The 22,299-nt window shown below is 38.3% G+C and overlaps 1 protein-coding gene across 8 annotated transcripts in view; it reads left to right on the top strand.

Moving 5' to 3' along the window:
• The window catches only part of DENND6A (DENN domain containing 6A), a 135,833-nt gene extending 118,555 nt beyond the window's left edge, over positions 1 to 17,278 (top strand). For 6 of the 8 annotated variants that reach the window (XM_032289582.1, XM_032289580.1, XM_032289581.1 and 3 more), the window contains 9 exons: positions 1,308 to 1,402; positions 7,723 to 7,788; positions 7,870 to 7,934; positions 9,137 to 9,226; positions 11,360 to 11,413; positions 11,916 to 12,025; positions 12,218 to 12,320; positions 13,864 to 13,938; positions 14,395 to 15,418. In XM_032289582.1, the coding sequence (XP_032145473.1) occupies positions 1,308 to 1,402; positions 7,723 to 7,788; positions 7,870 to 7,934; positions 9,137 to 9,226; positions 11,360 to 11,413; positions 11,916 to 12,025; positions 12,218 to 12,320; positions 13,864 to 13,938; positions 14,395 to 14,526 (790 nt within the window). In that variant the 3' untranslated portion in view covers positions 14,527 to 15,418. Of the gene's footprint in view, positions 1 to 1,307; positions 1,403 to 7,722; positions 7,789 to 7,869; positions 7,935 to 9,136; positions 9,227 to 11,359; positions 11,414 to 11,915; positions 12,026 to 12,217; positions 12,321 to 13,863; positions 13,939 to 14,394 lie in introns of all 8 variants that reach the window. The other 2 variants (XM_032289574.1, XM_032289578.1) reach the window with 2 other exon arrangements.
• Positions 17,279 to 22,299: the final 5,021 nt, after the last annotated feature.

Below are 22,299 nucleotides of genomic sequence, written 5' to 3'. Positions count from 1 at the left end.
GCCTCAGCCTCCTGAGTAGCTGGGACTACAGGCACGCGCCGCCATGCCCAGCTAATTTTTTGTAGTTTTAGTAGAGACGGGGTTTCACCATGTTGACCAGGATGGTCTTGATCTCTTGACCTCGTGATCCACCCGCCTCAGCCTCCCAAAGTGCTAGGATTACAGGCTTGAGCCACTGCGCCCGGCCTTATGTTGTACTTTCAATTCTATTTTTTTCATGAAAAATCCTTTCAGTTTGTAAAAAGAAGAGAACAAGTAATCTTACCCTTTCCCTTTTATCTCCTGCTCTATCGCTCACGTTTTTATAGCTAGATTTCTAAAGCAAAAACAAAAATCTCCATGTACTATTTCCACTTCTTGATTTTCTGGTTGCTTCTAGTCTCAACTGTGGATGGACTTCTTCATATTTATTGAATTTGTTCTTGCCAAATCATCAAGACTCTTCTCACTTTTTGACCCGGTGGGCATATCATTGCCCTGTTTTTCCCTTTCTTTCTTCCTTTATTTTCATTCTTTCTCTCTCTCTCTCTTCCCTCCTTCCCTGTATCCATCCCTTCCTCTTCCTCTCCTCATAAGGTATCTTTCAGATTTCTTCCAGAGATATCTTTCTAATAAGCACTTTTGCTTTCATGCAGCATTCCTCCACTTGGTTATCTAGTACTTTCCATTTGCCTGTAAGATAACATCTATCAGGCAGTCCAAGTCTTGGAAAAAAAAAAAAAAAGATAACATCCAAACTTCTTAGCATACTAACTTGGTACTGATGATCTGGGCAACAATATTCTCATTTCTGAGTATTCATCCTTTCTGCTTTTTGCTCCAGGAATGCTAAACTCTGTAGTTCTACAGACAGGCCATGATGTCACTTCATTGCTTTGCACATAGTTTGTTCTGTATCACTCTTCCCTCTCTCATCCACTTGGCAAAAAACTCCTACTCATCTTTCATGTCTTCCTGTAAATATTATCTCTTTGGTGAGGCTGTCCTTTAATCCCCTCGTAGACGCAGGTTCTCCTTTGTGATTAGTGTGCATTTTAAAACCACCTTCACTGTCTTCTAATTTTGGCATCATAACTGGGTGTGTATACCCTTCTTCCTGTGTGCTGTTGGAAGGACCATGTTCTTTCATCTTTATATGCCTAGTACAAAACACATTGCCTGACATATAGTTGATATGTAATATGTTGAGTAAAGGAAAGAACACTTTGTGTTTTGTTCATTGAAAAGAAAATGTAAGATATTCTTCACTGATTTAACATTCGTCTTTTTCTCACCTTTTTTGTTTTGTTTTGTTTTGTTTTATATAGGCCTTCAGTTATATTAGGAGTAACCAACCCTTTTTTTGCTAAGACACTGCAGCACTGGCCACATATTATTCGAATAGGAGACCTTAAACCTACAGGTAAAGTATAAATTTGGTGTTCTGTTTTTAGTGTGCAGTGTTGCTGAACAGGTTTCTTTCTTCCTTTCTTTTCATCCTTGATTACTTTTTATGTTGATGGCAGCTTTCTTTGAGACCTTTGGAGAAGAGTATAACTTCCCACTAAAATATGCAGGTTCTTATAATATGTATAATCTGTTATGTCCTCCTACCAAAAAAATGTGCTTATAGTGTTATGACATAGAATGAATTATAGTAAAACGAAGCCTCAAAATGTTAGCTTTATATATATATGCCCAATAAAGCAGAAGTTTCCAGTACTGCTTGAGTAAAACCTTGTAAAAAACTAGAATTACTCCAGACTTGTCACAAAATTCTCAACTAGGTCTCAAAACAAGTATATGTTACTGTAGCACAGGTTATTGATTTAGTGAGTGGTTGAAAGTGTCTTTCCCACATGGAAAAGACAGCACGGTACCTTGTTCATCATAGGAGTTTAACAAATGTTTAAGTAAGTATATGAATTCTGAGGCTGGAAGTTTTGTTAACCTAGATGACAACTAAATGGAACGTTTATTAAGGACATGAGTCTTGAGTATGAGAAGATATGAAAAAAATTTTTTTAATCTTAATTTAATCTTGATATTTTATTTTCGTGGTTTGAGCCTAGACTGTTTTATTAATTGTGATGTAGTAGACTACGGACTATTTTCTCCTTCCATTGGAAGAAGTTTCTCTTACATAACAATGGACATTCATGAATTTTCCACTGAAATAGTTGGGATTATGAAGTTATTTTCTAATAACTTTGTAACTACTTTATTTATTTGTTTGTTTGTTTATTTATGAGACAGAGTTTCACTCTGTTTCCCAGCTGGAGTGCAGTGGCGTGATCTCTGCTCTCCCAGGTTTGAGTGTTTCTTCTGCCTCAGCCTCCCAAGTAGCTGGGATTGCTGGCACCTGACGCCATGCCTGGTTAACTTTTGTATTTTTGGTAGAGATGGGGTTTTGCCATGTTGGCCGGGCTGGTCTCAAACTCCTGACCCCAGGTGATCTGCCCACCTTGGTGTCTCAAAATGTTGGGATTACAGGTGTGAGCCACACTCCCAGCCACTACCTTTTTTAAAAATTTTTTGAGACAAAGTCTGGCTCTGTCACCCAGGCTGGAGTGCAGTGGCGTGATCTCAGCTCACTGCAACCTTCGCTTCCTGGGTTCAAGATTCTCCCTCCTCAGCCTCCCGAGTAGCTGGGGTTACAGGCAAGTGCCACCACACCTGGCTAATTTTTGTATTTTTAGTAGAGACGGGGTTTTCAGTATGTTGGCCAGGGGTGGTCTCAATCTCTTGACCTCGTGATCCACCCACCTTGGCCTTCCAAAGTGCTGGGATTACAGGCGTGAGCCACCGCGCCTCGCAAGGAGAACATTCTAAATAGTACTATTTACAAATTCTGGACTCGGTATTACACTGAAGTGTTTAGAAGCCTTATGAAATAGAGGAAAGAGCAAAGGGCTTCACCTTGGCAATCAGAACTGTGTGCTAATACGTTGAATAGCATCTTTAAGCCTCAAATTTTTGGTGTGCTAGGAAGACTAAACACAGTGCCTGATACATGGTACTCTGTAAATGTCATGGTCCCCTACCATTCTATTACTGTTCTATCTAGAGTATTATTGATAGTTCAGAGAACAACAGTTTCAAGAGTCCTGGGTATGAGAAGATATGATAATTTTTTTTTGAATCTTAGTTTAATCTTGACATTTTCATGGTTTGAACCTAATAATTTAGACTATTCATTGTAATGTAGTAGACTACTGATTATTTTCTCTTTCCAGTGGAAGAAGTCTCTCTGCTACATGTAGGTAGAGAACTTTTGCACAAAATCATTGGTAGAGCAGCATGAATTGATAAATCTGTTAAATCACCAAACTGTTTTCGAAAGTGGCCCATCAGTTTATATCCTTATCAGCAATGTATGAGGGTTCCTATTTCTTCATATCCTTGCCAACATTTGATGTTGTCATTTTCATTATGGCCATTCTAGAATGTTTGAAATGGTGATTTTAATTTGCTCTTCTCTAATGACTGATGATGGTGAGCACATTTTCATCTATTTCTTATCATTCATGTATCTTCTTTGGTGAAATGTCTGTTTAAATATTTTGCCTTAAAAAAATTTTTTTTTTTTATAGCAATAGGGTCTTTCTCCGTTGCTCAGGCTGGAGTGCACTGGCATAATCATAGCTCACTGTAACCTTGAATTCCTGGGCTCAAGTGGTCCTTCTGCCTCAGCCTCCCAAGTAGCTGGGAGTACAGGTGCATACCACTGTGCCTGGCTAATTTTTTATTTTTTTCTGTAGAGACAGGATCTTGTACTGTTGCTGGTCCTGAACTCCTGTGCTCAAGCAGTCCTCCTGCCTTGCCCTCCCAAAGTGTTGGGATTTCAGGAGTGAGCTACCACACCAGCCTGTTATTTTCCATTTTTTTGATAGTAGCCATCCTCATGGGCATGAGTATTTTATTGTGGGTTTCATTTTCATTTCCCTCATGATTAGTGATATTGAGTATCTTTCTGTTGTTTATTGGCCATTTATATATCTTCTTTGGAGTATCTTTCTATTGCTTATTGGCCATTTATGTATCTTCTCTGGAGAAATGTCTATTCACGTCTTTTGCCCACTTTTAATAGGATTGTTTAAATGGGTTTTTTTTTTTTTTGAGTTATAGGAATTCCTTATGTATTCTGATTACTCATCCTTATCAGATACATGCTCTGTGAATATTTTCTTATATTTTGTATTGTCTTTTTGCTCTCTTGATGGTGTCTTTTGATGGACAGTTTATTTGATTGATTATTGTTATTATTTTTAGATGGAGTCTTGCTCTGTCTCCCAGGCTGGTATGCAGTGGTACAATCTTGGCTTACTGCAACCTTTGCCTCCTGGGTTCAAGCAATTCTCCTGCCTCAGTCTCCACAGTAGCTGGGATTACAGCTGTTCAGCATCACAGTCAACTACATTTTGTATTTTTAGTAGAGATGGGGTTTTACCATGTTGGCTAGGCTGGTCTTGAGCTCCTGACCTTGTGATCTACCCACCTTAGCCTCCCAAAGTGCTGGGGTTACAGGCTGAGCCACCATGCCCAACCTGTGCACAGAAGTTTATAATTTAATGGTTTTATTTATCTTTTTTTGTTTTCTTCTTTTTTTTATTTTTTTTCTCTTTTGTTTGAAGTCTTATTTATTTTTTCCTTGTATTGCTTGTGTATTTGGTGTCATAGTCATGAAATCTCATGTATCTTTTAATTTATGGGTGGTATACATCTTGGAGCATTTTTCTGCTTGTTGGGTTAAAAACCAGCCAGGCCCACTGCAAATGCTGCACAAGTTATGCAACAAAGAGCCCTGCTCAGGATTCTAGCTTTGAAACTCAAAACAATCTGAGATAGACTGTGAGCAAAGGAAAAAAAGAAATCTGGCAGGGTCAGTAAAATTACAGAAAAAAGCATTTTCTGTAGAACAAACAGGGAAGAATTAACATTTAGCTCTCCTGTGTCCTGAAACTTACCAGAAACATACATTTAGTGTTAACCTTGCAGGAGTATCATTTCTCCTGATATAAAGGGATTGCCTTTTCTGTATTGTACCTAGTTTTAGTGTACCCACATTCTTGGACAGGATGTTCCTCTGTGTCTAATTATGACTGAGATAACAACCTGTCTTAATAGGGCACTCAATCACAATGCATGATGCAGTAGCCAGCTTGTTCTGGTACTTATCAGGTGAATATCAGTTTTGCCCATGCTTTAGTGTCTTCATCTGTGAAATGGGCATCTTAAACAAAACTTTAATTGTGAAGATTAAATGTGATAATTTGTGCAGTGTTCTTGGACCAGAGACGGGCACAGAGAACATCTTCAGTAAATGGTAGCTATTACTGTTCCTACCGTTATCTGCAGCTCTTTAAGCAACATGTTTTTCATACTTCTGTATTTAACTTTTTACTTAAAGATCTTTTCTTCTTTGCATGGATAACTTTTTTTTTTTGAGACAGAGTTTCGCTCTTGTTGCCCAGGCTGGAGTGCAATGGCACGATCTCGGCCCACCGCAACCTCTGCCTCCCAGGTTCAAGCGATTCTGCTGCCTCAGCCTCCTAAATAGCTGGAATTAGAGGCATGTGCTGCCAGACCCGGCTAATTTTGTATTTTTAGTAGAGATGGGGTTTCTCCATGTTGGTCAGCTGGTCGCGAACTCCCAACCTGAGGTGATCTGCCGGCCTCCCAAAGTGCTGAGATTACAGGCGTGAGCCACCACACCATCTATAACTTTTTTTTTTTGTTTGTTTTGTTTTGTTTTGTTTTAAAGACGGTGTTTCACCGTGTTGGTCAGGCTGGTCTTGAACTCCTGACCTCAGGTGATCCGCCCGCCTTGGCCTCCAAAGTGCTTGGATTACAGGCGTGAGCCACTATGCCTAGCCAAGATGAAAGAAGACTTGACTTTTTATTTATCTTTTAAGTTGGCTTAAATATTACCTCCTTTAGGAATCCTCATTAATTTTCTTACTCCTCTTTGGCCAGGACACTTGTCTGTGTCTCCATAGTATCCTGTTCATATTCTATCCTAGCACCTAGTCCTCTGTATTGTCATTTCTCTGTCATATTTTGTTGTTAGACTATGTCTCATTGATGTGAGGAATTAGCTGTTTTGTTCCTGTATTGCCAGTATATTGCATTTACTTATTATTTACTGAGTTGATGAAAAAATAAGACTGTGTATCCATGATATTGCTTCTTTAACAAGTATCTTTTTAAAATTATTATTGGAGCAGTTGACAAATTTGGAGTATAGACTATTTTTTAAAATCTCTTTCATTCTTTCCTTTATAGACTGTATTATTTGGCAGCTTCTCTGCAAGATTGAAATTATAATTAACCCTTGAACAACAACAACACAGGGATTAGGAATGCCAGCCTTCCATGTAGCAGAAAATCTATATATACCTTTGACTCCTCTAAAACTTAACTTCTAACAGCCTACTGTTGACCAGAAGCCTTAGCAATAACATGAACAATTGATGACATATATTTTGTATGTTGTATGTATTGTATACTGTATCCTTATAATAAAGTAAGTTAGGAGAAATAAAAAGTTACTAAGAAAATCATGAGGAAGATAAAATACATATTGACTATTCAGTAAGTGGAAGTGGATCATCATAAAAGTCTTCATCCTCATAGCCTTCACATTGAGTAGGTCGAAGAGGAAGAGGAGGGAATGGTTTTGCCATCTCAGGGGTGGCAGAGGTAGGAAAAAAAATCACAGTTTAAACCCGTGTTGTTTAATGGTCAACTGTATTTCAAAGTAAAAAGTTTATAGAAATAACTGTTTTATCATAGCACATGCTCTTGAAATTTTTTTGCAATATAAGATTGCAAAGGAAAATGTTCTTTGTTCTTATAATCCCACCCCCAGATATACCACAACTAACAGTTTGATCTATGGAACTATTTAAACAAAGGTATTTCATGAATTTAGAGGCTTGAATTATATTATAATCTCCATAATAATATAATCTCTGGATTGTATTTCAGTTCTTAAGTTCTTTTAACCCTTATAGAGAGAAGAGGGAGGGTGGAGAAAGTCTGTAAAATTAGGTGTATTCATGACACTTTTAAATGTGTATCTTGAGGCATTTTTCTGCCTGTTATAAAGTTTGTTTAGGTGTTAACTTTCTTTGAGCCTAAGACCAGGGCCTGTATATACTACACAAGCTGTTCAATACAGCAGCCTGCTCAGGAGTCCTGTGCATCTGTGGCTCAGGCCTGTGGTTGCTGCACACACTATCGCCACTTGCTGGCAGTGTAAATTTCTATAATGGAAAAGCCAAATTCGAAGAGGCATCAAAAAAAATAAAAAAACCCACAAACCCTTGAAGACTACATGTCATAGTCATTTAAGAATTGCTCTCTATTCCATTTGTACTTAAAGGGTATTTTATTCCTATTCAGCACATAAATTTTCAGTTTTATGTGTTTGGCATATATATTTTAAATTACAGGTTGAGTGACAAAAAGGGAAAAATTTAATGATAAATGTTAATGAAAGATCAAATATCCATTTTATATAATTGACATGAATTGTTTCTGTACTGTTGTAATAATCCAGTATTCATTTTATCCAGTTTTAAAATATCAAGACTGAACCCTTAACATATTCATTGATGTTAAGAATGCTTTAATTGTAACATCCTTAAGTAATAAACAGATTATAAATCTGATAAAGTTCCAATTTTGCAATATGTATGATTAGAATAATTATAAAGATCTTTATGCTGCTTCCTTCAGGTGAAATTCCTAAGCAGGTTAAAGTGAAGAAATTGAAGAATCTAAAGACCCTGGATTCTAAACCTGGTATTGACTTTTATTAATTTTTAAATATATATTTATATGGTACTTGGGTTTTTCTATTTACCTTCTTTTCTTTGCTCTTAGGAGTTTATACTTCATATAAGCCATATTTAAATAGAGATGAAGAGATCATAAAACAGTTACAGAAGGTAATTAGTTTCTCATATTATTAATTTAAATTTCCTTATTCAGGTATGTAATATCTCGTTAAGCAATATGTGAAATAGGATCTCTCTTTTTTTGTTTTGTTTTGTTTTTTGGGAGACAGAGTCTTACTCTGTCTCCTAGGCTGGAGTACAGTGGCATGATCTCAGCTCACTGCAACCTCTGCCTCCTGGGTTCAAGTAATTCTTGTGCCTCAGCCTCCTGAGCAGCTGGAATTACAGGTGTGCACTACCACGCCTGGCTAAGTTTTATATTTTTAGTAGAGATAGGGTTTTGCCATGTTGGCCAGGCTGGTCTCAAACTCCTGGCCTCAAGTGATAGGCCCACCTTGGTCTCCCAAAGTTCTGGGATTATTAGCATAAGCCACTATGCCCAGCCGGGGTCTCTTTTTTGACTCAAAGTTTTATGAAAATCAGAAGACTAAGCTAGCAACAGTATGGGCATGAATTTGGGGCTGTAGCTAAACATGAATGTCAATCTTAATAGGAACTTGAGAATTACAGTGAAAAAGCCATAGATTCTACCATGAGGTAACTTAGCATCTAACAATAGAGGATTATTAATCATTAAAAAAAAAATACAAATAGTTTAATATAGCAGATATAAAATAAAGATTGTCTTTATTGTGAACTCACTTTTTTTTTTTTGAGACAGAGTTTCACTATTGTCACCCAGGCTGTAGTGCAGTGGAACAATCTCAGCTCACTACAATCTCCGCCTAACTGGGTTCAAGCAATTCTCCTGTCTCAGCCTCCTGAGTAGCTGGGATTTACAGGCACCCGCCACCATGCCTGGCTAATTTTTGTATTTTTTTTAAAAGAAACACGGTTTCCCCATGTTGGCCAGGCTGGTCCTGAACTCCTGACCTCAGGTAATCCACCTACTTCAGCCTTTCAAAGTGCTGGGATTACAGGTGTGAGCCACCGTGCCCAGCTGTGAACTCACATTGTTACAGTATGGGATGAACAGTATTCCCTAAGCTAAGGACTCTTATGTTTTACTCTGGTAAAGATTATTTTCACAGGATATTGCACAATGAACTTCACATTAAGTTACTTCAAGGTGAAGTTCTAGTTTTTTAAATATCAAGCATAAATTATATTTATATAGCAGTTGAATGTGATAATTATCCATTGTTTTATATTCCAACACTAGAATATGGATTCTCATTATTTCCTCTTTTAAGGGTGTGCAACAGAAACGTCCTTCTGAGGCTCAAAGTGTTATTCTTCGACGCTATTTTTTGGAACTGACACAAAGTTTCATCATTCCATTAGTAAGTTAATAAATACATTTTTGCATAATTTAATGATTTAGTGAAGGGTGTATAAATGTTTTTCCCACCCTCCAAAACCATATCTTAAGTTGTGTGTTTTGCCAGCCTGGTATATTTAGTGATTAAAAATAAAGCCCTTTGCAAGAGAGCTGGATTATTTGTTTTAGTGTTAGCTGTTCAACTTTGGTAAGTCACTCCCTCTCTCTGACCCTCAATTTTCTTACCTCTGAAATGTGGCTGATTCCACTTTCCTAAGTACCTTTCAGGACTGTTGTGAATTTTAAATGATTTATTTTATATGAAATATTATTTAGTTACTGCATTTTTCACCTTAAAAAAAGATTATCGTAGAGCTTCTTTCTCTGATAGTTACCTTGAATACAATTTGATATAATGTCTGTGAGGCTGTAGCTCCATAATAACAGGGACTATATCTGTCTTGCTTATTATTAATTCACCAGCCTGGCATATGGTAGCTCTCAACTATTTATGGAATAAATGACTAGATGAAGAAGAAATTCAGAAGGGTGTCATATTAAAGTAAAGGCAGTACCATGATATGACCCTAGTCTGGAGACTGCATCGTAGAGAAACTTTGTGTAGTTATTAGTATAAAGTAATGTATCTATGAACATTATATAGGGCATCCTGGAGATCTTTTCTGTTATATTTTAGAAAGAAATATTCTTTCTTGGTATATGAGTACCAACTTTATTTATTTCATTAAGTCTATTTGTTTGAATAAATAATCTTTACTGTAGTGCTTACAAAGCATGGACTAGGCTTGGCACAGTGGTTCACTGGGCTCAGGCCTGCCACTTTGGGAGGCCAATGTGAGAGGATTGCTTAAGTCCGGGAGTTTGAGACTACGGTAAGCTGTGATTGCACCACTGCACTCCATCCTGGGCAACGGCAAGACTCTCTTAAAAAATAAAAAAAAAAAAAAAAGAAAGCATGAGGCTGGGCTTGGTGGCTCACGCTTATAATCCCAGCACTTTGGGAGGCCAAGGCAGGCGGATCACCTGAGGTCAGGAGATGGAGACCAGCCTGACCAATGTGGTGAAACACTCTCTCTACTAAAAATACAAAATTAGCCAGGTGTGGTGGCACACGCCTATAATCCCAGCTATTTGGGAGGCTGAGGCAGGAGAATCACTTGAACCCAGGAAGCAAAGATTGCAGTGAGCCGAGATTACGCCATTGCACTCCAGCCTGGGCGACAAGAGTAAAACTCCATCTCAAAAAAAAAAAAAAAAAAAAGTAATCCCTTGGGCTGGACGCAGTGGTTCCTGCTTATAACGTCAGCACTTTGGGAGACCAAGGCAGGAGGATCACTTGAGCCCAGGAGTTCAAGACCAATCTGGACAACATAGTGGGACCATGTCTCTACAAAAATTTTTTTTAAGTAAGAATAAATTTTTTATAATTTATTTATATTTATTTATATTTATTTATTTATTTATTTATTTTGAGGTGGAGTCTCGCTCTGTCGCCCAGGCTGGAGTGCAGTGGTGCGATCTTGGCTCACTGCAACCTCCACCTCCCATATTCAAGCGATTCTCCTGCCTCAGCCTTCTGAGTAGCTGGGATTACAGGTGTGCACCACCACACGCAGTTAATTTTTGTGTTTTTAGTAGAGATGGTATTTTACCATGTTGGTCAGGCTGGTCTTGAACTCCTGACCTCATGACCTGCCCACTTTGGCCTTCCAAAGTGCTGGGATTACAGGCGTGAGCCACGGCACCTGACCTAAAAATTTTTTTTAATTAGCTGTGCGTGGTGGCTTGTGCCTGTAGTCCCAGCTACATGCTGAGGTGGGAGGATTGCTTGAGCCCAGGAGGCAGTGAGTCCTGATCGCACCGCTACATCCAGCCTGGGTAGCAGAGCAAGACCATGTCTCAAAAAAGAAAGAAAAAGGTAGTCCCTTGGATTATCCAAGATTTAGTTGAATTTTTATTTAAAATCTGACTTCCCAAATCAGTCTGAATTTAGCTATATCTGTTGTGGGGAGTTATGGAGTTGTCCATTGAAAGGACATATAATGAAAAACTTAAAAGACCCATTCCTTTTAAGTAGGTCTGTTTAAATATTTTTGAAGACACTCCTTTTATTGACTTTTTTTCTTGGTTTTAGGAAAGATACGTGGCAAGCTTGATGCCTTTGCAGAAAAGTATTTCTCCGTGGAAGGTATGAATATGTTCAAATGCATTCCTATTTGGGTTCTCTAACTATAGTCAACTTCTGTGAATATATCTACTTCTAATTTCTTTTTTCTTTCTTTCTTTTCTTTTCTTTTCTTTTCTCTTCTCTTCTCTTCTCTTCTCTTCTCTTCTCTTCTCTTTCTTTTCTTTTCTTTTCTTTCTTTCTTTCTTGACAGAGTCTCTCTGTCACTTAGGCTGGAGTGCAGTGGCATGATCTCGGCTTCCTACAGCCTCCGCCTCCCGGGTTCAAGTGATTCTCCTGCCTCAGCCTTCTGAGTAGCTGGGTCTACAGGCGCGTGCCACCATGCCTAGCTAATTTTTGTGTTTTTAGTAGAGACGGTGTTTCACCATGTTGGCCAGGATGATCTCGATCTCTTGACCTTGTGATCTGCTGACCTTGACCTCTCAAAGTGCTGGGATTACAGGTGTGAACCACTGCACCTGGCCTCCACTTCTAATTTCTAAATATTGTATGTCCTGTTTTCTAGAGTCCACCTCAGTTAAGACAGTTTCTTCCAGAAGAATTTATGAAAACACTAGAGAAAACAGGACCTCAGCTAACCTCTAGGATAAAAGGCGATTGGATTGGACTTTACCGGTTAGTCTTTTTTCTCTTTTTATACCCATGTGCCCATGTGTCATGCTTTATTTAAAAACAAAACAAAAAGCTAGACTTTAAACTTTTTTTTTTTAATTCTAGAGTTTGATATGGTTCTCTGAATAGGAAAGGTATTGAGGAAAGGAAATAAGTTATAATCAAACTTTGCTTTTTTAAAATGTATTTTTATAGGCATTTCCTAAAGTCTCCAAATTTTGATGGCTGGTTTAAGATCCGGCGGAAGGAAATGACCCAAAAATTGGAGGCACTCCATCTAGAAGCTCTCTGTGAAGAGGTTCGAAAACTGTGTGTTTGTATAACAATTAACAACTGTTGAAAATAAAGATAGTTATTCTTAGAGGTTTAAGATTGTACCTTTTATCCACTCTTTATAAATAGTAATGATGACTAACTTTTCTAGATCATGCGCTATGTGCCAAGGACATTATAGGGGCTTTATATTGATAATCTGTTTTAATCTTTACCATGATTCTTTGAGGTAGGTGTGTTATGAACTGCATTATGGGAAACCTTTGGCTTAGAAGTTAAATGACTTGCCTCAGATTACATCCCTGCCAAGTAGTGGAGCCAACAGTGTGCTGGAGTCCACTTGCATTGGCTCACAAGAGCTGATTGTTTACATCTCTTCTCAGCTCTGCATTCAGTGACCTCAGGTTGGTAGCTTGAAATAGCCTACAGTGGGAATACTACACCACAGAAATTGGCAAATGCTACAAACCAGAGACCTCTTTTGGAGAACCACTTGTTAAATATTTACCAGCACCTTACTGGCTAGAATAAGGATTCTAATCCAAGAAGCCTAACTCCAGGTCTTTTTCTGTATGACATATTTACCTTTTTTAGTTAGTATTAACACTTTAAAAAATGTAGACTGGCCGGGCGCGGTGGCTCAAGCCTGTAATCCCAGCACTTTGGGAGGCCGAGGCGGGTGGATCACGAGGTCAAGAGATCGAGACCATCCTGGTCAACATGGTGAAACCCCGTCTCTACTAAAAATACAAAAAATTAGCTGGGCATGGTGGCGCGTGCCTGTAATCCCAGCTACTCAGGAGGCTGAGGCAGGAGAATTGCCTGAACCCGGGAGGCGGAGGTTGCGGTGAGCCGAGATAGCGCCATTGCACTCCAGCCTGGGTAACAAGAGCGAAACTCCGTCTCAGAAAAAAAAAAAAAAAAAAAAAAAAAAAAAATGTAGACTGATTTTTTTATGTTCAGTATTACCAGGCTATTTTAAATTAAACTACTTGCGAAAATAAAAGGGATAGTCTTTTCATTTATATTTAGCTTTAAATGTGAGGTATGCTAGCCTCAGTGTTAACTTTCTACACAGAAACTCCCAGTGACTGTGGCTTTGAGAAAAGGAATATGATGAAGCACCTGCAACATAAGCCCAGGAAGAGGTTATTTGAAAACAAAGTTTACATCCAGTAGTAAACTCATGTTCAGTTATCTTGATTTGTTAGCTAATGTTCTTCATAAGTTAGTTACTACTTAGTGGCAATGGGGGTTAGTATTACAGTTTGAGCAGCAATTTTGTTTTTCTTGTTTGATCTAAAAAAGCTACCTCAGAAAGGAATTTTCTTACATTTTGTTTCACTTCCAAACATGAGACAATTATTCTGGCTAATGCAGAAAAATATCTAACAGTTCTTAGAATATTAATGAGAATTATTCTTGCACTATAGTGCTATATCTGGGTTAAATACTTTGTTCTTCTTTTCCATCTTGTCCTTCCTTCACAATAGCCTTACCTATTGAAACAGAGAGGTTTGAATATTATTTTGAGAACTTACTCGTTTGGGATTTTATTATTGTTCTAGGACTTACTTCTCTGGATCCAGAAACACACAGAAGTAGAAACAGTAGACCTTGTTTTGAAGCTGAAAAATAAGCTGGTATGTAGCCGAAACAGTCAAAGATTAAATTGACTTTTCTGTGAAGATATCCTCCTCTCATGTGAGCTGACAACCTGTGATAGTTCACAGAAGCAACTTTTTAAATGAGAGGGCTTGAAATTGGTCAATTGATGGTATATATTGCTGAAAATACTTGGTCACCAAAACCGACTGTTGTGATGCCATATTATTCCAACTTTATCTACATGGAATCTAATGAGCTCTATAAAAACATTCTTGTTTATATTTCTGGGTTTTATTATGAATTTACATAGTAGCCTGTTATTGAGCTTAATAACGAATTGTTTAAGTGGAATGCTCTTTGCTTTTTTAGTTTCTATAAATTCTGTAACAAGTATCCAATTGTAGGCCTTTAAAATGGTTTACTTAGAGAATATAATGTATTAATATAGAATCTGAGGATAATTTAAATCCTGTGAAATATTCCTTATGTAGTTGCAGGCTGATCGAGAGCACTTACCTGTGAAACCTGACACTATGGAAAAGTTACGGACACATATAGATGCCATTATCTTAGCATTGCCAGAGGACCTGCAAGGTATACTGCTCAAAACTGGCATGACGTGATATTTACCAAGATTTTCTAGCCAAAAAGGATTATGCACCATAAGGCATGCTGACATGTCAACCAGACGCACAGTGGAGATCGCTCAGTGGCAGCAGAGTGGAAAATCGGCCATCAATGCTAGTTACAGGGTAGAAAGACTGTATTATATAAACAGACCTTTTTAGTGCATTATTTTTAAAAGTGGACATCTGTGGTGGTTCCACTTTAATACTGAAACAACAAAAGGCATTTCTATATTTTTAATCATGTTCTAAAGTGCTCTTATGAGAGACTTGTGGGGTCATCAGTATTAGTGAATTCATACTGCAGTGCTGGCATTGCAGATATTTTTTTAAATTGGTGCTGTTTTGCCCAATCATGTTAAAACTCAGGGGGATATAAAAATAACATTCACGCTGGCTATCTTGTTAAGAACAGAAAGACTGAACTGTCCAACTACGGTTAGGAGGAATTGATGTTTATGTAGTGCCTTCTGTTGTCCTACATGTTTCACAGTTCCGCTGCTAGTCTTGAAGCTTTTCCTTAGCTTAGTGATGACACGTAATTTTATAAGGTATTCTGTTGAGTGATCATTGTTTAAAAAAATATGTTTCTTGTTGCCCATTATGTTTATTAATAGACATGGTGGGGTTTTTTCAGTTGTCATACAGATTTTCTGTTTTCTCTACCACTTTCAAAATTTAATCTTACCAGTTTCTCCAAAGACAAGAAGGCATCTAGTATTAATTATGGAAGAGTTTATTTTCTCTTACCCTTTACTAATTTAAACATTAGGCCAGGCATGGTGGCTCATGACTATAATCCTAGCACTTTGGGAGGCCAATGCGGGTGAATCACCTTAGGTCAGGAGTTGGAGACCAGCCTGGTCAACATGACAAAACCCCGTCTCTACTAAAAATACAAAAATTAGCCAGGCATGGTGGTATGTGCCTGTCATCCCAGCTGCTTGGGAGGCTGAGATGTGAGAATCACTTGAATCTGGGAGGCGGAGGTTGCAGTGAGCGAAGATTGTGCCACTGGACTCCAGCTTGGGTGACAGAGTGAGACTCCATTTAAAATAAAAATAAAAATAAATATGAATTTAAATATTATTAAATGTTTAAATTAATGAACTTGGATGCTTTTCAAAGACATTCTAATTATAAATCTCATAATCAGCTGTTTTTTTAAACTGAACTATTCTTATTTCAAAGGCATTCATAAGTTTTTTATGTGATAGTTATTTTAGTAATGATAAGATTGATTCCTAGCATTATTTGTTTGGTAGTGTTTTTTTTCTCAATATTAATGTTTCTTAGAATACTTTTCTTACGGTTATTTGACATGGTAACTTTTGCCTGAATCACTGCTATGGTAAGCTTTTGTTGTTGTTTTTGTTTAAACAATACTACCTTGCCAAAAATAGAAGAATCTGATTTGGTAGAGTAAGGTTGTTTGGTTTGTGTTTGAATAAGAGTATCCTGCAGAAGCCACTACTTTTTTTTTTTTTTGAGACGGAGTTTTGCTTTTGTTGCCGACTGGAGTGCAATGGCGCAGCCTCAGCTCACTGCAACCTCTGCCTCCCAGGATAAAGCGATTCCCCTGCCTCAGCCTCCCAATTAGCTGGGATTACAGGCATGCGCCATCACACCTGGCTAATTTTGTATTTTTTTGTAGAGACGGGGTTTCTCCATGTTGGTCAGGCTGGTCTTGAACTCCAGACCTCAGGTGATCCACCCGCCTTGGCTTCCCAAAGTGCTGGGATGACAGGCTTGAGCCACTGCACACGACCAGAAGCCACTGTTTAAAATAGGAACACATGACACAGCATGTGGTTAATAGCCGTATCTTGTATTATCTTCTAAATAACCAAATTTAGTTGTATATATTTGTAAAAGATATGGCTCCAGAAGCTATCTTTTGTTCTCTGTTATATAACTCTTAAGAGCATTCCTGACCCAAGAAAGACTCATTGCATTTGTAACTGTGGTCTAATACTCAAATGTGCCCTGTTCTTATGGATACAGTCTCTTGAAGCATACCTCAAAGTCATAGAAAGAAAATGGCATTTGAAAGAAGTCGTTTGCCTTGGATCATGTGAGTTATTTTATAAACAACAGCTGACTTTTCAGAAAATGGGCAACTACTTTTATATGCTAAAGTATTTCATAACTTTCTGGGAAACCTTATTTAGGTATAAATGGTCATCTTATTATTTTTCAAAAAGGTATTTTTTAATAATCTTACAATTTATATACAGTTTGTGACCAGAATTTGCAAGTTGTTAGTGTCATATCAAGGATCTTTTCAATTATACCACTACAGGATATATCATTTCAAGTTTATTTTGCACAGCTAAAGAGTAGCAAAGGATGCCAATTAGCATGATGATGGTGTCTTCATATTTACTATATTTAACTGAAACCTAACACATGTTGAAAACCATATCGTACCTAGTTTATCTCTTAATTTCAAACTGTGTACTTGTAAAAATGATGTAAAATTGCATTGGGAACCTGAGAAAGACTGACTGATAATTTTTGGTGTGTGATTTTCAGATTTGTCTTTTTTTTTTTTTTTTTTTAAAGAAGACTTTGTTACTATGTAAACCCTGACATGAAATGTTTTATCTCTACCAGCATCAGGAGGAATCACTGCTTTAAGGGTTTTATGTAATGCCTAGTGCCTTCTATTTACAGTGAAAAAGAGGTTTTGTGAAGGCATTTGTGGTCATTACCAAAAACTAAATTAAAGGCCTTGGATTTTAAAGCACTTGGATATTTTGTGTTATTTCTGAGTGGGGTTGGACTGCTTGGGGAAAATGCATAATGAAACTTGTGCATTAGGAGATTCCTTGTGTTTCCTACCAGGTTGTTTTTTTAAGGACTTCATGAAAACCCTCTGTGTACTTCACTATGAGCAGGTGAACAGTTCTGTTTAAACAGATCAGTTAAGTGACTTCATATCCTTCCTAGCAGTGCACTTATTTTATGAAATATTCTGGTAAAAATGTTGACAGTGTGTGGTGGCTCACACCTATATTCTCAGCACTTTAGGAGACTGAGGCAGGAGGATTGTTTAAGCCCAAGAGTTCAAGATCTATGTAGGCAACAAAGTGAGACCCCATCTCTACAAAAAATCAAAAAATGAGCAGAGCGTGGTGGCACATGCGAGTAGTCCCAGCTACTCAGGAGGCTGAGGTGGATGAGTGGATGGCCTGACTCTAGGAGGTCGAGGGGTATAATCACACCATTGCACCCCAGCCTGGGTGACAGAGCAAGACCTGTCTCAAAAAAATGATTTTTTTTTAGCTCAATCTCAGTTATTGCTAGTTTCTCCTTCATTTGCTATCTTTTTTAAAACCCAAATCTCCCATTATTTTTATTTCTTTCTCTTCTTTTTTAAAAGTAGCAACTACATTATGTTATTATTATTATTATTTTGTCTTGAAATGGAGTCTTGCACTGTCACCCAGGCTGGAGTGCAGTGGCATAATCTATGCTCACTGCAACTTCTACCTCCTGGGTTCAAGCGATCCACCTGTGTTGGCCTCTCAAGTAGCTGGGATTACAGGTATGCACCACCATGCCTGGCTAATTTTTATATTTTTAGTAGAGAATACAAAAATTAGAAACAATCCACGTTTCACCATGTTGACCAGGCTGGTCTCGAACTCCTGACCTCAAGTGATTGGTCTTGGCCTCCCAAAGTCCTAGGATTACAGACATGAGCCACTGCACCTGAGATCCCATCTCTAAAAAAAGGTTTTTAAAAGTAGTCAGATATAGTGGTGCATGCCTGTGGTCCCAGCTACTCGGGAGGCTAAGGTGAGAGGATACTGCTTGCCCAGGAATTCGAGGCTGCAGTGAGCTGTAATCATGCCACTTCACTCAGCCTGAGTAGCAGAGAGAGACCCTGTCTATAAAAGAAAAAATATTTTTAAAAAAATTTTAAAAGATTTTGTTGTTCGATAATCATGCTTCTTTCCATTTTACTAGTTTCACCATTAGACTTAGGTTCTTCTGCTTATCTTCGCCTCCCCATTCTTGTTGTCATCATTATACTATTTCTGTCTTAACCATTAGAAAGCCAGACTTCACTGATCCTACATGATTTAACCTGTCCCTCCCATTTTTCCATGACAGCCAGTCAGAATACATTATGGTTTAAATTGCTTCTACATTGACTGAAAGAGTTTTGGAAAATAGTAACTTTATATTCCAGAGTTATACTTTTTATTAAGTGAATTTTTTTTTTTTAGAAGGAGTCTTGCTCTGTCACCCAGGCTGGAGTGCAGTGGCACCATCTCAGCTCACTGCAACCTCTGCCTCCCAGGTTCAAGTGATTCTCCTGCCTCAGTCTCCCGAGTAACTAGGGTTTCACTGTGTTAGCCAGGATGGTCTCAATCTCCTGACCTCGTGATCCTCCCGCCTTGGCCTCCCAAAGTGCTGGGATTACAGGCTTGAGGTACTATGCCCAGCCAATTTTTATATTTTTAGTAGAGTTGGGGTTTCACCATGTTGGTCAGGCTGGTCTCGAACTCCTGACCGGTGATCCACCCCCCCTCAGCCTCCCAAAGTGCTGGAATTACAGGCATGAACCACCACGCCTAGCCTTAAGTGAATGAATTTTTATACTTCAGTAGGAAACTTGAAATGATTGCTTTTATTTAATGAAATGGGTAAATATTTTTACTTTTTTTTTTAAAACTGTCTTGATTGAGTTATATGAAATGGGTAAATAATTTTATTTTATTTTATTTTATTTTTATTTATTTATTTTTTTTGAGACGGAGTTTTGCTCTTGTTACCCAGGCTGGAGTGCAATGGCGCGATCTCGGCTCACTGCAACCTCCGCCTCCTGGGTTCAGGCAATTCTCCTGCCTCAGCCTCCTGAGTAGCTGGGATTACAGGCACGCGCCACCATGCCCAGCTAATTTTTTGTATTTTTAGTAGAGACGGGGTTTCACCATGTTGACCAGGATGGTCTCGATCTCTTGACCTCGTGATCCTCCTGCCTCGGCCTCCCAAAGTGCTGGGATTACAGGCGTAAGCCACCACGCCCGGCCGAAATGGGTAAATAATTTTATAAGCAGAGGCTTTGGTGGTAGAAATCAACAAATCAGTTTTTTGTTTGTTTGTTGTCGTTGTTGTTTTGTAGAGATGAGTTCTTGCTATGTTGCCTAAGCTAGTCTGAAACTCCTTGGGCTCAAGCAGTCCTCCTATCTCCACCTCCCAAAGTGCTGGGATTATAGGCCTGAGCCACCTTACCCAGCCATAAATCGTACTTTTTAAAAACAGCTTTATTGAGGTACAATAGACATACAATAAGCTGAACATATTTAAAGTGTATAATTTGATGAGTTTTCACATTTGAATACACCCATAAAATTGTCATCACAGGCAAGATAGTGAACATATTCATCACCCCCCCAACATTTCCTTATGCCCATTTGCACTCCTTTCTGTCTCCCCCAAACAACCATTATAGATGTTTTCTGTCGCTGTAATTTGTATTTTCTAGAGTTTTATGTGAATGGAATCATACAGTATGTACTCTTTCTGTTTTTTGTGGGAGAGGGGTCTGACTTCTTTCACTTAGCTTAATGATTTTGAGATTCATTCATGTCGTTGCCTGTATCAGCAGGTCATTTATTTTTATTGCCGAGTAGTATTCTATTGATATGGGTAAAACACAATTTTTACCCACTTACCTATTGACAGACATTTGGATTGTTTCTAGTTTTTGACTATTACAGATAAAGCTCCTGTGAACACTCATGTGCTAGTCCTTTGATGGATATATATTTCCTTTTTTCTTGGGTAAATACCTAGGAGTGGTATGAGTGGGATGGCTGGGTCATATGTAGGTGAATATTTAACTTTTTAAGAGACTGCCAAACTGTTTCAAAGTGGTTGTACTGTTTTGTTTCTATGAGTAATGTCTGAAAGCTCCAGTTGTTCCACGTCCCAACTAACATTTGGTATGGTCAGCCTTTTTAATGTTAGCCCATTCTAATGGGTTTGTGTCAGTACCTTATTGAGATTTTAATTTACATTTTGCTAATGACCTTTGATGCTGAGCATCTTTTTGTGTGCTTATTAGTCTTCTCTGTATCTTCTTGGTAAAGTGCTCAAATCTTTTGCTTATTATGTAGCTTGCTATAGTGGCTGTGTCTTGAGAGTTCTCTGCAATTTTTTTTTTTTTTTGAGGCAGAGTCTTGCTCTGTTGCCCAGGCTGGACTGCAGTGGCATGATGTCAGTTCAAAGCAACCTCCACCTCCCAGGTTCAATCAATCTTCCTGCCTCAGGCTTTCAAGTAGGTGGGATTACAAGCATGTGCCACCATGCCTGCCTAATTTTTGTATTTTTAGTAGAGGTGGGGTTTCGCCATCTTTGCCAGGCTGGTCTTGAACTCCTGACCTTAAGTGATCCACCCACTTTGGCTTCCCAAAGTGCTGGGATTACAGGTGTAAGCCACTGCGCCAGGCCAGAGTTCTCTATATGTTGATACAAGTTCTTTTTCAGATGCATACATTGCAAAGATCCCTGCATCCTTAGCTTGTGACTTCTTCCCCATTTTTTAAAGTGTCTTTTGAAAAGCAATTTTTAATTTGGTTTAGTTCAGCTTGTGAATTTGTTCTTTTAAGTGTTGTGTTCTTACCCAGGGTCACAAAGACCTATGTTTTCTTCTAGCAGTTTTATTTTTATTTATTTATTATTTTGAAAAGGACTTTTGCTCTGTCACCCAGGCTGGAGAGCAGTGGTGCAATCTCAGCTCACTGCAACATCTGCCTCCGGGTTCAAGCAATTCTCCTGCCTCAGCCTCCCTAGTAGCTGGGATTATAAACGCACACCACCATGCCTGGCTAAGTTTTGTATTTTTAGTAAAGATGGGGTTTCACCGTATTGGCCAGGCTGGTCTCAAACTCCTGACCGCAAGTGATTCGCCTGCCTCCCAAAGTTCTGGGATTACAGATGTGAGCCACTGCACTCAGCCTCTTCTAGCAGTTTTACAGTTCTACGTTTTGCATTTAGGTTTATAAACCATTTGGAATTAGTTTTAGCGTGTATGTGAAGTATGGATTTAAGGGTTTTTTTTTTTTTGGTTTGTTTTTGCATATGAATATCCAATTGTCCCAACACCATTTGTTAATGGGTTATTATTATTGCCAGATCAGTTACATTGGCTTTATTGTACCTTTTTCAAAATTCAGTTGTCAGTATACATGTGGGTTTATTTTTACACTTCCTATTCCATACCACTGGTCTATATGTCTATCTTGATGCCAATGCCACACTGCTTGATTACTGCAACTTTATTATTGAAATTGGGTGGTGTTAGCCCTCTGGTTTGTGTCCTGTCTAAGGCTATTTTGCTTGCTTAATTACTTTACACTTCCATATAAATTCTAGAATCAGCTTATGAATTTCTACACAAATTCCTGCTGGGATTTTGATTGGGATTGCTTTGAATTTATAGATCAATTTGAGGGAGAATTGAATAATTTCAAGTCTTCTGAACCATGAACAATGTATATCTTTCCATTTATGTATGTGTTCTTTAATTTCTCTTAGCAATATTTTGTAATTATCATATTAATGGAACAAGTCTTTCATGTCTTCTATCAGATTTATCACTAAGGCTATCATTTTTGATGTTGCAAATTATATTTTTTAAAAATTTAAATTTACAGCGCCGGGCGCGGTGGCTCACGCCTGTAATCCCAGCACTTTGGGAGGCCGAGGCGGGTGGATCACGAGGTCAAGAGATCGAGACCATCCTGGTCAACA

Source organism: Sapajus apella, unplaced genomic scaffold (assembly GCF_009761245.1).
Source record: "Sapajus apella isolate SASKATOON/1434 unplaced genomic scaffold, GSC_monkey_1.0 scaffold23, whole genome shotgun sequence".
NCBI lineage: Eukaryota > Metazoa > Chordata > Mammalia > Primates > Cebidae > Sapajus > Sapajus apella.
Note: the sequence above shows the minus strand (reverse complement) of the source record. Positions and strands in the feature narration are given on the sequence as shown.